Source organism: Nicotiana sylvestris, chromosome 11 (genome assembly GCF_000393655.2).
Source record: "Nicotiana sylvestris chromosome 11, ASM39365v2, whole genome shotgun sequence".
In the NCBI taxonomy this organism is placed as follows: Eukaryota; Viridiplantae; Streptophyta; class Magnoliopsida; order Solanales; family Solanaceae; genus Nicotiana; species Nicotiana sylvestris.
The window spans coordinates 58087765-58102244 of record NC_091067.1 but is presented as its reverse complement, the minus strand read 5'-3'; the positions used below and the strand labels follow the sequence as shown (position 1 = coordinate 58102244).

The window sequence follows — 14480 nt, the reverse complement described above, 5'->3', positions numbered from 1 at the left end:
TCTGTGCTTATCCCCTAGAGGATACAGAGTTTAGGAATAACTTCACATATATTCTTGTCTGTCATGCGATTTGACTTCTTAATGCTAATTGAACTTCTACTTTGTTCTTTTGCAGATGGCGAGAACACTTGCTTCTTCATCTGCTGATCAGCATCCCGAGCCCCTAATGGTAGCTCCTACGAGGGGCAGAGGATGAGGCCAAGGCCATACTAGAGGCCGAAGCAGGGGCAGTGCTCAGCCCAGAGCAGCAGCACTAGTGGCGAAGCCATAAGTAGAGCTTGAGGAGGAGGCTCTAGCCCAGACCGTTCCAGCAGGGCCAACTCAGGTCCCAGAGGGGTTCATCGCTACCCCCTTACTCCAGGATACTCTGGTCCATCTAATGGGCCTTATGGAGAGTGTCGCCCAGGTAGGCTTACTTCCTGTAGCACCAACCGTCTCTCAGGCTGTGGGAGGAGCACAAACTCTTGCTACTCGCACTCCGGAGTAGATGGCTCCTCAGTTTCAAATTTCAATAGCTTAGCCAGTTGGGGTAGTTCAGCCGGGTGTTGTAGCTCAGACCGGTGATGGAGCAGCTATGTCTGCTCATGTTGCTTTTTATCTACCAGGTTCCTCCAAGACTTGGTAGAGAGATTATTGTTTGGATAGACCAGCTGGGTCACCGCCTTTGACTTGGGACCAGTTCTCTCAGCTATATTTGGAGAAGTTTCTTCCGATCACTCAGAGGGAGGACTATCGGAGGCAGTTTGAGCGTCTCCAACAGGGTTCTATGACCGTCACTTAGTACAAGACTAGATTTATTGGCTTGGCCCGTCATGTTTTTCTTATGCTTCCCACTGAGAGAGAGGGGGTGAGGAGGTTTATTGAGGGACTAGCTCAACCTATCAGATTGCAAATGGCTAAGGAGACAGGGAGTGAGATCTCCTTTAAGGATGCAGCCAATGTGGCCAGGCGAGTTGAGATGGTTCTATTACAGGGGAGTTGTCAAGGGTCTGACAAGAGCCCCTATCATTCCGGTAGGTTTAGTGGTGCCTCATCTAGAGGTAGGAATTCTTTTGGTAGGGGCCATCCTCCTAGGCCGTTTCATTCAGCACTACAGGCTTCTCACGATGCTCTAGGTGGTCGTGGTTCTTAAATGTAGTATTCTGATTTGCTGCCCTACAGTACACCACCAGCTCATCTTAATGCACCTCTGCTCTAGAGTTTTCAGGGTGGTTACTCAGGCCATCAGGGTCAGTTTCATGGTCAGCAGCCTCAGCAGTAGAGGTCTTGTTATACATGTGGTGATCCGAAACACATTGCTAGATTTGCCCTCAAGCATCAAATAGTTCTTAGCATTAGGGTTCTCGTGCCATGGTTCAGGCATCGGGTGTTCCACCACCCACTCAGCCAGCTAGAGGTAGGGGTCGAGGTGTTAAAGGTGGAGGTCAGGCTGTTAGAGGTGGAGGTCAAGCCGTTAGAGGTAGAGGTCAGGCAGCTAGAGGTGGAGGCCAGCCAGCAGGAGGCCGTCCCAGGGATGTAGTTCAGGGTGGTGGGACCCAGCCCCAATGTCATGCTTTCCCAGCTAGGCCTGTGGTTGAGGCATCCGATGCAGTTATCACAGGTACGGTTTCAGTTTGCACTAGAGATGTTTTAGTCCTATTTGACCCAAGGTCTACATACTCCTATGTGTCATCTTATTTTGCTACATATTTGGTTGTGCCTCGTGATTGTTTAAGTGCTCTTGTATATGTGTCTACACCGGTGGGTGATTCCATTGTTGTAGATCATGTCTATCGCTCGTGTGTGGTCATTATCGGGGGTCTTGAGACCCGTGTAGATCTCTTACTTCTTGATATGGTCGATTTTGATGTCATTTTAGGGATGGATTGGTTGTCACCTTATCATGCCATATTATACTGTCATGCCAAGACCATGACCTTAGTATTGTCGGGGTTGCCTCGTTTGGAGTGGAGATGGACTCCTGGTCATTCTACCAGTAGAGTTATCTCATATATAAAGGCTCGACGTATGGTTGATAAGGGATGTTTGGCCTATTTGTCATATGTTTGTATTTCTTGTGCTGAGATCTCTTCTATGGATTCTGTGCCCGTTGTTCGTGAGTTTCCAGAGGTATTTCCTACAGACCTGGCGGGTATGCCACCCGATAGGGATATTGACTTTTGCATTGATTTGGCTCCGGGCACTCAGCCCATTTCTATTCTGTCATATCTTATGGCCCCGCTAGAGTTGAAAGAATTGAAAACAGTTGCAAGACCTACTTGATAAGGTCTTTATTAGACCTAGTATCTCACCTTGGGGTGCACCGATGTTATTTGTTAAGAATAAGGATGGATCGATGAGGATGTGCATAGATTATCGGCAGTTGAACAAAGTCACCATCAAGAACAAGTATCCACTACCGAGGATTGATGATTTATTTGATCAGCTTCAGGGTGCCAAGGTATTTTCGAAGAGTTATTTGAGGTCTAGCTACCATCAATTGAGGATTAGGGCATCCGATGTCCCTAAGATAGCTTTTCACCCTCGGTACGGGCATTATGAGGTCTTAGTGATGTCATTCGGGTTGACAAATTCCCCAGCAGCTTTCATGGATTTGATGAACCGAGTGTTCAAGCCTTATTTAGATTCCTTTGTGATTCTCTTCATTGATGATATTTTGATCTATTCCCGCAGCTGGGAGGAGCACGAGCAGCATCTTCAAGTCGTTCTTCAAAATTTGAGAGACAGTCAGTTGTATGCAAAGTTTTCAAAGTGTGAGTTTTGGTTGAGTTCAGTAGCATTCCAGGGTCATGTTGTATCAGCAGAGGGTATTCAGGTGCATCCTAAGAAGATTGTGGCAGTCAAGGACTAGCCTAGGCCCACATCAGCTACAGAGATTCAGAGCCTCTTGGGTTTGGGGAGCTATTATCGTCGGTTTGTGGAGGGGTTTTCATCTATTGCAGCCCCGATGACTAGGTTGACCTAGAAGGGTGCCCAGTTCATGTGGTCGGACGAGTGTAAGACGATCTTTTAGAAGCTCAAGACAACTTTGACTACGGCGCCGGTGTTGGTATTGCCTACAGATTCAAGGCCATATAAAGTATATTGTGATGCATCTCCTATTGGACTTAGTGCAGTGTTGATGCAAAATGGAAAGGTTATTGCTTATGCTTCACGACAGTTGAAGATCCACGAGAAGAATTATCTAGTTCATGATTTGGAGCTAGCAGCCATTGTTCACATACTGAAGATTTGGAGGCATTATTTATATGGCATGTCGTGTGAGGTATTCACGGATCATAAGAGTTTGCAGTATTTGTTCAAGCAGAAGGAGCTAAATTTGAGGCAGAGGAGGTGGTTGTAGCTATTTAAAGACTATGATATCACCATCTTGTATCATCCTGGGAAGGCTAATATAGTGGCCGATGCTTTGAGTAGGAAGTCAGCCAGTATGGGCAGCCTTGCGAATATCCCAGTCGGTGAGAGACCGCTTTCTTTGGATGTCTAAGATTTAGCCAATCAGTTCATGAGGTTGGATTTTTTTAGCCCAGCCGTGTTCTAGCTTGCACAGTCGCTCGTTATTTAATATTTGAGCATATCAGAGATCGGCAGTATAATGACCCTCACTTGCTTGTCCTTAAGGACACAGTGCAGGACAGTGGTGCCAAGCAGGTTACAGTCGGAAAGGATTGAGTTTTGAGGATGCAGGGTCATGTTTATGTGCCTAATGTGGATGGACTTCGTGAGTTGATTCTGCAGAAGGCCCATAGTTCCCGATATTCTATTCATACAGGCGCCGCTAAGATGTATCAGTACTTGCGGCAGCATTATTGGTGGAGGAGGATGAAGAAGGATATTGTGGCATATGTAGCTCGGTGTTTGAATTGTCAGCAAGTAAAGTACGAGCATCAGAGACCTGGTGGTTTGCTTCAGAAGATTGAGATTCCTGAGTGGAAGTAGGAGTGTATCACTATGATTTTCATTGTTGGACTCCCACACACTCAGAGGAAGTTCGATGTAGTATGGGTTATTGTGGATAGGCTGACCAAGTCAGTGCATTTCATTCTTGTGGCAGTTTCTTATTCTTTTGAGCGGTTGTCAGAGATTTATATGTGGGAGATCGTTCGCCTTCATGGTGTGCCCATGTCTATCATTTTTGACCGAGGTACGCAGTTTACCTCGCATTTCTAGAGGGCATTACAGCGTAAGTTGGGTACACGGGTGGAGTTGAGCAAAACATTTCATCCTCAGACGGACGGACAGTCTGAGCATACTATTTAGATTTTGGAGGATATGGTCTGAGCATGTGTTATTGACTTTGGAGGTTCTTGGGATCAGTTCTTGCCATTAGCAGAGTTTGCCTACAACAACAGTTATCACTCAAGTATCCATATGGCTCCCTATGAGGCATTATATGGTAGGCGGTGTTGGTCGCCGGTTGGATGGTTTGAGCCAGGAGAGGCTCGTTGTTGGGTACAGACTTAGTACAGGATGCCTTGGATAAGGTTAAGATTATTCAGGATATATTTTGTATAGCTCAGTCCATGCAAAAGATTTATGTTGACCGTAAGGTTCGTGATGTGGCATTCATGGTCGGAGAGCGAGTGTTTCTCTAGGTGTCGCCCATGAAGGGTGTGATGAGATTTGGGAAGAAGGGCAAGCTAATCCCTAGGTTCATCAGTCCTTCGGAGATTCTTGATCGAGTGGGAGAGGTAGTTTACAGACTTGCGTTGGCACCGAGTTTATCAGCTGTGCATCCAGTGTTTCATGTGTCCATGTTTCAGAAGTATCACGGCGATACATCCCACGTGTTAGACTTCAACACTGTCCAGTTGGACAAGGACTTGACCTATGAGGAGGAGCCGGTAGCTATTCTAGACCGGCAGGTTTGTTAGTTGAGATCGAAGAGTTATCCTTCAGTTCGTGTTCATTGGAGAGGTTAGCCTGTCAAGGCAGCTACCTGGGAGTTTGAGTCCGATATGCGGAGCTGATATCCCCATCTTTTCATCGACTCAGGTACCTTTCTATGTCCATTCAAGGACGAACGGTTGTTTTAGAGGTAGAGAATGTGATGACCAAAAAGGTCATCTCTTATTTTAAAAGTCAAATCTATGTTCTGAGGCCTTAAAACCCTTCTTTTGTCTCACCTCGATTTGCGTGGGCAGTCCGGGCGTATATGCGGAAAGCCTTTACGTAAAAAATTGAGAAAAATTCTAATTTTTCCTTTAAAATTAAATATAAATTAATTCGGTCAAAATTTTGGGTAAACGGGCCAGGACCCATGATTTGATGGTCTCGGAGGGTCCGTAGAAAAATATGGGACTTGGGCGTATCCCCGGAATTGAATTCCGAGGTCCCTAGCCCAGGATATGAATTTTTGAAGAAAAATTGTTTAACTTAAAATATAAGAGTTTTTTAGAAATTTAATGATGTTTGAATTTTATGGTATCGGGCCCGTATTTTGGTTACGGATCTCAGTACAGGTTTAATATCGTATTTAAGTTGTGCCTGTAAAATTTGATAAAAAACGGAATTCATATGACGTGATTCGGACCTTCGGTTGTGAAATGGAAACTTTAAGAGTTCTTGAGATTTTTCCTTGATTTTGATGCTAAACTCGTAGTTCTAGGTGTTATTTGGGCAATTTGATCGCACAAGTAAGTCTGTATGATGTTTTTAGACTTATGTGCATGTTTGGTTTGGAGCCCAGAGGGCTCGGGTGAGTTTCGGATAGGTTTTGGGATGTTTTGGACTTATGAACTTCTGTTGTTTTGCTGGTTCTGGTGTCCTGATATTTTGTTCTTCGCATTCGTGATACAGCTCACGCGAACGTGAAGTACAAGTTGGGCTGGGAGGGGTTTCTTCTACGTGAACGTGAGGCCTTGATTGCGAACGCGGAGCACTAGGGGGATTGCTCTTCGCGAACACGACTGGCCACACACGAACGCGTAGTATAATAGAGGTGGCTGGGGGAGTCCTTGAGTTTTTCTTCGCGAGCGCGGTCCTAGACCTGCGAACATGATATTCAGGGGGGACAGACCATCGCGTACGCGAGTAGCTCATTGCGAACGCATAGGCCCTTATGGCCACAAGCATCCCAAACGCGACAGACCTTTCGCGAACGCGACAGACCTTTCGCGAACGCGACAGACCTTTCGCGAACATGAAGAAGGTCTGTCCAGTGATTTTAAAACAGAACCTAGGTTGGGATTTCTTCAAAAATTCATATCTCCTTCCATAGAATCCGATCTTGGGAGATTTTTGAAGTGAAGTTTCAACACCAAATCATAGGTTTGTATTCTTAAACTCATTTCTTTCAACACCAAATCATAGGTTTGTATTCTTAAACTCATTTCTTTCATTTTCCATCAACACCTATTAGATTTCTAGGCCTAAATCTTGTTCTTTAAGGGTAGAAATTTGAGATTTTAGGAGAATTGAGGATTTTACAAATTTGGGAATTTAGACCTCGATTTGGGGTCGGATTCTAAAACTAATTGCATATTTGGGCTCGTGGGTGAATGGGTGAACGGGTTTTGGTTCGAACCTTGAGTTTTGACCAAGCGGGCCTGGGGTCGGGTTTTGACTTTTTGGAAGAATATTCGGAAATCTATAATTTTTCATTTGAATTGGATTCTTTCGCTTCAATTAATGTTAATAAGTTAATATTAGATTTGAACCCCAGACCAAATGTACCCAAATTTTCACATCATCCTCTATAGGATTGAACCCCAGACCAAATGTACCTAAATTTTCACGCAAATACACTAGTTGCACGATACCTTGCAGAGATGCACCCAGACCCTTGCCAGGCACAAAACCATTTTTCAACATTTCAGTTGCTACCATGACGATTGCAAAAGCTAGCTTTGGACTTGGAATGTATTCCCCTTTCAGAATCTTTTCAACCGATACCGTTTCGGAAACTTGATACACCCAGGGCCTCTTATCTTCTTCAACTTCAATAAACGGGACGGATGTATCATTGAAAGCACATAAGTTCTCATCGCCATGCATGACGATTTCTTGTCTATCGCATTCGAACTTCACCATCTGGTGTAAAGAGGACAAAACCGCCTTGGCAACATGTATCCAATGCCTACCCAACAACAAATTGTAAGAAATAGCCACATCCAGTACCTGGAACTCCATGGTGAATTCGACTGGTCCTATTGTCAACTCGAGCATGATGTCCCCAACAGAGTCTTTTCCCCTTCCGTCAAAACCTCGGACACATATATTATTCTTGTGAATCCTCTCATCATCAACTTTTAACTTGTTCAGAGTAGAGAGATGGCAGATGTTTGCAATGGAACCATTGTCAACTAACACCCTTGTGACCACAGAATCTTCACATTTCACTGTGAGATAGAGGGCTCGATTGTGTTCTGTACCCTCCAGAGGCAAATCATCATCTGAGAATGTTATCCTGTTAAACTCAAATATCTTATTGGCAATCTTCTCCAAATGGTTCACTATGATTTTGCCAGAGACATAAGCTTCGTTCAGAATCTTCATCAGGGCCCAACGGTGCTCATTTGAATGGATCAACAATGATAACAGAGAAATCTGAGCAGGTGTCTTTCTCAATTTTTCCACGATGAAGTAATATTGTACCTTCATTTTTCTCAAAAACTCCTCCGCCTCTTCTTTAATGACCGTTTTCTTCACTAGAACTGGATTGTCTCTGAGTGTTTTAGCTTTCCTTAACTCTTCCGGGGCAAAGCATCTCCCTGAAGGAGTTAATTCCTGTGCCTCATTAACTTCCTCTTTCACTTCCTTCCCCTTATAGGTCATTATCACTCGCTCATAGTTCCATGGGACAGTCTTGGTGTTAGTTACCGGCAGCTGGGTCACAGGTTTGATAATGATAGGGTCCGTGCGAGCACCCTCTACAATTATGACTGGATTACTTGCTACCACTGGCACGATCACCTTTGGCTTTTCTTGCTTTGCTACATCATCACTTGGGTACCTCTTTTCAACTACCACAACTGGCTTATCATTTGGCATGCTCAACTTATCCATCGATCCTTCAGCTAGCGAAGAGGTTGCCTTTGTGACAACCGGGTCCTTGACTGACTTACTTTCACTAGACCGGATGATCATGACAAATTGTGCAGGCTTCCTAGGCTTCCCATCCCTGTGCACTATCTCAATCGTGTGTGTTTCAGCATGGGCAGACAATGGGTTCTGATTGATGTTGGGTGCTTCTAGGCTCTAGACCACAATCTGGTTCGTATCAATGAGCTCTTGGATGGCATTCTTCAAATTCCAACACTTTTATATGTCGTGCCTGGGAGTATCAGAACAATACGCACATGTGAGAGAATAATCCAGGTTCTTTGGATGGGGGTTTGGTAGTTTCGACTCAATTGGCCTCAGAACATCCAACTGCCTCAACCTTTGAAATAAGCTAGTATAAGATTCCCCAAGTGGGGTGAAAGTTTTCTTCCGCTGCAACCTTTTATTCTTAAATTCTGGCTTGGCCCGAAAGTTTGGACCAGTAGGGTTTTGGTATGTTTGTGGAGGTGGGTAAGGGTTTTGTGGGTTTGGGGCATGCCATTGCGGGTAAGGAAGGGGTTAAGCATATGACTGTGCATGAAGGACATGATATTGGGGTGTCCTGACTTAGTATTGAGGCTCTAGTAGTGGGAAGTAGTGTTGGGATGGATTATATGGAGTTGTAGTATAGGTTTGAAACTGGGTCGAGGTTGGGTGTAGTGGGTAGGAAAATCCCCCGGGTTGTGCCACAATCCTGAAACGACCATAGCGACATCCTCTTTCTTCTTTTTCGCAAGCACACCTCCGGTGCCATTCTAGATTGCCTGCGTAGTTGCTTTGATGGCAGAGTAGCTCATAATCTTGCTTGATTTGAGCCCTTCCTCTACCATTCCTCCCATTTTTACTACTTCATTAAAAGACTTAAGTAGGCTCCAAAGCCTGAAGAAAGTACTTCACCATTTCATCATCTTCCATTGGAGGGTTAACCCGTGCTTCCTGTTCTCTCCAGCGGAAACCATATTCCCTGAAACTTTCCCTAGGTTTCTTCTCTATGTTAGTCAAAGACAAACGATCTAGAACAATTTCTATGTTGTATTGGAAATGACAAGCGAATGCTTGGGCCAAATCATCCCAGGTATACCATTTGTTGTGATCTTGACACGTGTACCACTCCAATGTCGTGCCACTCAGACTCTGGCTAAAGTATGCCATTAACAGCTCATCTTTCCCACCGGCTCCTCTCATTTTACTGCAGAATCCCCTTAAGTGGGCCACGGGATCTCCGTGTCCGTCATACAAGTCAAATTTAGGCATTTTGAACCCAACAGGTAGCTATACGTCGGGGAATAAACACAGATCTTTGTAGGCTACACTCACTTGACCTCCCAACCCTTGCATGTTTCTGAGCGACTATTCCAGGCTTCTCACCGTCCTAAATCTCCTCATGTTCCGGGTTCTTAGGTGGTTTCTCAGTCTCAATAGGAAGGTCAAAATGAGCAGTGTAGGAGTAATGATTTGGGGCCTTGAAAGTAGGCTCTAGGGAATAGTACTGATTATCTTGGGTTTGATATAATGGCTCACTGGAAGATCTATATAGCAAAGCTGGTGGAGGTGCTACGAAAACAGGGGTAGTTGGTAGAGGGGGGTATAGGGTTGTTTTGGTTGGTGGAGCTTGTATGGTTTGGGAAGTGGTGCCATGGTAGTGGTGGTAATGGGTGAAGCTTGGTGCATGTTTTGGGGATAAATCAACAATGGGAGGTTCTTGGGATTGAGCTAGTGGTGGGACGAAAGAAGGGTTGGCAGGGTATGATGGTGGGGATGTCCTTTCATCCATGCTTGGTACATTTCGGCCATCTGGTGTTTCAACTTATATAACTCCTCTTTCAAACCAACCTCAGACTCCTCCACCTCTCTTGGTGGATTAACAATACTTGCATCCAATTCTTGGCCATCCATGATCAACTTGTTTTAAGACTTGGTGTTGTACGGATGGGTTGCGAGAATGCCAAACAAACTAACCACCTTCATGTTCTCAATGACAACAGCAACTTGTTAGTGTTTAAGATTTAATAGATAGGCAGCCGCACATTCCGGATGCAATGTACCTAAATAGTTAAAGCTTCTATCGTGTATTTGAATGGCTGCATGCTTCATCCCGACTTTTAACTAACTCTTCTCATTTTGCGCTTTCTCTCCTCTCTCTTTTTTTTCTTTTCACTCCAATCCCTCTTTAATCACTATTGGCCTTTCCCACTTGTTTTTGTTACTTCCCTTTTATTTTGCACTCACTTTTCTCTCTTGTTTTTCCATTATTTCTTTCCCCTCAATTTCCTTTTATTTTCTCTCCTCTTTTTCCTTTTAGGTTTATGGTTATGATCGAATCCTATGGGGATTGCCTACGTATCATGACGCCGCATGAATCAGATTATTACGTAGTTTAGGGAATAAATGCAAAATAAAAGAAAGACATATTTTTTGATTTTTCATTTTTTTATAAAATGAAAACATTCTGGGTTTTTCCTATTACAACGACTCCAGCCTACAGACTTAAACATTTTCAAAAACTAAAACAAGACTCGAAATGGACCAACAGACTCTAGAAAAAACTGCAATATAAACTCAAAAGAAAAAAATAAAATCAAGAATACATAAGTGCTTCCACTGCTACTCCGGTTGGTCACGCTGTGGGACTATGCGCCATATCTTCTTGGAGGCGAAATAAGTCGTCCATGATCCGCCAGACAAAAATCATAACCGAAGCAAAGAACATGGACCTGGTCATGTCCTCGCATTCATTGCATTTCATCACAATGTAGTCTACAATCCTTCTAACCCTCTCCATGATGATACCCTTCTCTTGTAGCAACCGTCCAATCTGCTGAGATCTGGCCTCCAAAACTTGTTCGGCTGTATGATTTTGCTCTTGAAGCTGTTGCAGGTCTTTTTCTAGTTGCGACATCAGGTCATAGCAGTGCTCCCTTTCTTCTTTGAAGCCTCTTGCCTTCTTGGTCATTTCGTTCTTAAGGACATTGACCTTTTTCTTTAGACCCCCCATTCCTTTGTCGTACTTATCCTTCAACTATCGAACAAAACTTGCCATTCCCTCCGCATTCTTAGCTAACTTGGCTCGGGCCTTTGCTAGTTCAGCTTCAGTCTTCTCTAACTCAAACCCGTAATCACATACTCTCAACCTGAGCTTGTCTATAAGTTTATTATCTTTTTCACTCCTGACAGGGTTCTCAGCTGCTATTTTCATTTTTTGGATTTGGGCTCGGAGGGCTTCGTTTTCTTTGGACAACCTCCTCCTTTCACCTTCCGCTTTGTGTGCCTGGAGATCATTATTGAATTCCATGTTTCTCACTTTCTCTTCCAAGGTGTGAATGGCGGCTTGATATTTTTTCTCCTTTTCTCCCCAGGCCAACCTTTCTTGAACTTTATCATCAAAAGATTGAACATAAGGTCTCTTGGCAGGCCTCTCGGGCTCTGGCTCGTTGTTTGCACAAGACCTTTTCTTGAACCATGCAGCGTAATATGGATCCACTTCCCTCTTTGCAATATCTAGTACCTGGGTGCCATTTTTAAGATACCGGTAACCATTTCATTCCTGCTGAACTAAAGTCTCTGGCAATGTAGCTTCTAAATGTAGCTCAATGACCTGGGTGATTAGATCTTCATCTTCGGGCACCACCTAATATCTTCCTAACTACCTTAAGACCCCTGCGGTGCATATGGCTAGACACTCCTCGAACCCACCAACATTAGGTAACCCTTAGCAGCCGTCATGTGTATGGATTCTGTCATCGGGAGCCATCCTATAGTCCACTCGACCTGACTTGCTTTTAGACATTTCAAGTGGGAGACACAGGCTTCAAACCCTTCTGAAGCATTGTAGTCTTTCACCCTTTCATCATAGCTCTTGATGAAGTTATCTGTGCTCGAACCATAGCTCATGAATTTAGGGTGATGGCGGAGATGCTCGATCAACTACATTTGTAGAAGAATAGTGCAACCTTCAAAAAATTGAGCCCTGGCCTTGCAGTCAATGCTTGATAAATGCCTGCCAGCATAGACGGAGCAAGTGTATGATCTTTCTTAGTAGTGAGGATTTGTGCAATTTTGGCCATACGGATATCCACTATCCCTTCTGCATTTGGAAAGGCCATAATCCCCAAAAACGCCACAATGAAAGCAAACTGATGATGAATTTGACAGATGCCCTTATCTTGTTTGTTGTTCAAATCCTTTTCATGTGTTTGGAACACAGTTGAGTGCCCGAACCTAAAGTACAAGAAGTAGAAAGAACAACATCCTTTGTTTACATGGGCCTTATTCATTTGCTTATTGATATTCAGGAGGTCAAAGAACTTATGCACAGAGGGAGCCCTTGGAAATATAATTTGTTGTTTCCTCAAGTCCCGACCAAACTCAATATACCTGGCCATTTCCTCCAGAGTAGGGGTGTTCTCAAAATCTGAGAAACGAAAAACATTGTGGACGGGGTCCCAAAAAGTTACCAAAGCCTTGATTAGATCTTCATGTGGTTCGATTTCCAGAATGTCTATAAGGGCACACAACTGCTCTTTTACCTAATCCCGACCATCTTCATCTAGATCATTCCACCACATACGCAGCTGCAGCTTAGCCTGTTCTATGACCAACTGTGATGGATTCTGGACAATGTTCATTTGCACCTGTAGAAGGTTAAGGTTAGGTTTGACTCTGGTGGACTTTTTGTAAAATAGGTTTTTTCAATTTCTAAAAGAAAAATCAACGGAACTTGATATCCTCCCCTCTATGCTACTTTTAGCAAAAGTGGTCGTTTTTGCAAACGTGGCCCCTTCACAATTCCAAATAAATTTGAGGCCGGGGAAAAGTACATGGAAAAATGACACTTTTACCGACAGACTTATTCGTTCTTTATGAAAATAGCCCTTCGACAACTGAAAGATACTCTAAGGCTATCCCGGCAAGAACGGCTTAAGACATAACCGAAGCTGGGTCGACTTATTCTCCTGACCAAAACCCAAACTACATCTATTTGACTATTTACTCTTTTCTCTCTTTCTTTTCTTAAAAAAAATAAGGCCAAATCTTATGTAGGTTGACTACGTATCCCACATCCGGTGAGAATCAGACCTGCGTAGTTCGGTCAATTTTGACATATTTGAAAGAGACACATTATTGGCTCATTTTGAAATGACCTGCGTAGGCCAAATAATTAATAATGCTTTATTATTATTAATAAAGTTTAGTCGACGTTGCGCAAACGCATACTCCGATTTTGTTTTTAAAAGTCATAATTATGTCATGCGAACGTGTCCACAATCATGACGATACATTAAACGTTCCTAAAGCAAACTACGAACATTCATTTTTAAATATCTAAGTTATAATATTAATGTGAGGGTCATAGGTGATTCAATTATGGATGGCACACCTCAACCTATTTTTAAAGAATTGAAATCTAAATGACCAAGATTGCTGAAAACGAAGGGGTAACTGGGCCTTGAACATGAATCCAGAAATGAAAGCAAAAGGACATGGGGCACACGAGCCTGGTTTGGACCAGGCAGCCTTATTTGGGCCATTAACAAGCCTGGCCACTTCTAAAGAAGGCCAATCAGCATTATAACCTACTGAGGCTTAATCCACATATAAACAGCCATTTGCACAAATTCTAAAAAAAACAAATGCTGAACACTTTATTCTTCAGACTTTCAATTTACTGATATGTCATGAGTAACACAGTATTAATCTAAACTAACCTAAACTATTAACTAACGCATTAAGATCAACCATGTAGGTATTTTGACCATAATTGCAATTCTGAAATATAATCTGAATATGACTTGATAATTGAACATTGAACAAACTTTTGAAAGTGCATGGACTTAGATTTCAGAATTTAAGAGAAGACGAATATATCATGGTCAACATACTATTCAACAAACCCTCACAACAAACAACCAAAGAGACGGGCTAGTGACATTATACAGTCATTCCTGGACTTCCAAATGAAACCAACACATGAAAGATGAATCATTAAGCCACTCATTACTAATTGTCCCAACACATACATATCAGAATCTATCCCTATCGCAATTTTGTATTTTTCTTTGGCTACAATCCACAGATTATGAATCATTAATCAACCAACTATGACTAAACACAAGGAATAAAGCTTGATCTATGAAATGATAAACAAACTTAATATAACTTATCAAAACAACTAAACTGACGACTATGATGAAAAACTTCAGCAAGTCGTCTCTCAAAGGCTATTGGATCTTCTATATACACGCAAAACTTCCATTTTTAGCTTTGATTCCCATGGATCTGACCATGTCAAAGATCACATCCACCAAGAGCATGGCTTCATATGTGTTATCAGTAACATTGTCATATACACTTAGCCAACAGATGTACAATATTAGTCCAAAATGACACAAAAACAGTATATATAACCTAAATGACAAGTAACATGTTTGACACACAAG

The 14480-nt window shown here is 43.0% G+C and overlaps 1 protein-coding gene across 1 annotated transcript; it reads right to left on the bottom strand.

Annotated features, from left to right (window-relative positions):
* Positions 1-1178: 1178 nt before the first annotated feature.
* On the bottom strand, positions 1179-9939 carry LOC138881073 (uncharacterized). Its single transcript, XM_070161273.1, has 3 exons — positions 9877-9939; positions 6676-8199; positions 1179-1298 (listed from the first exon to the last, which is right to left on the bottom strand). Exons 1-3 carry the CDS (start codon positions 9937-9939, stop codon positions 1179-1181), a joined length of 1707 nt encoding a protein of 568 aa, XP_070017374.1.
* Positions 9940-14480: the final 4541 nt, after the last annotated feature.

Bases quoted from the DNA above. Each gene is read 5' to 3' on its own strand.
- LOC138881073 (XM_070161273.1), bottom strand. From the start codon at position 9,939: ATGGATGGCCAAGAATTGGATGCAAGTATTGTTAATCCACCAAGAGAG. The intron at 8,200-9,876 runs GTTGGTTTGAAA...ATTGTGGTCTAG, and splicing joins GAGAGGTGGAGGAGTCTGAG to AGCCTAGAAGCACCCAACAT. The intron at 1,299-6,675 runs GTACATTTGGTC...GGGCAAATCTAG, and splicing joins AGGATGATGTGAAAATTTGG to CAATGTGTTTCGGATCACCA.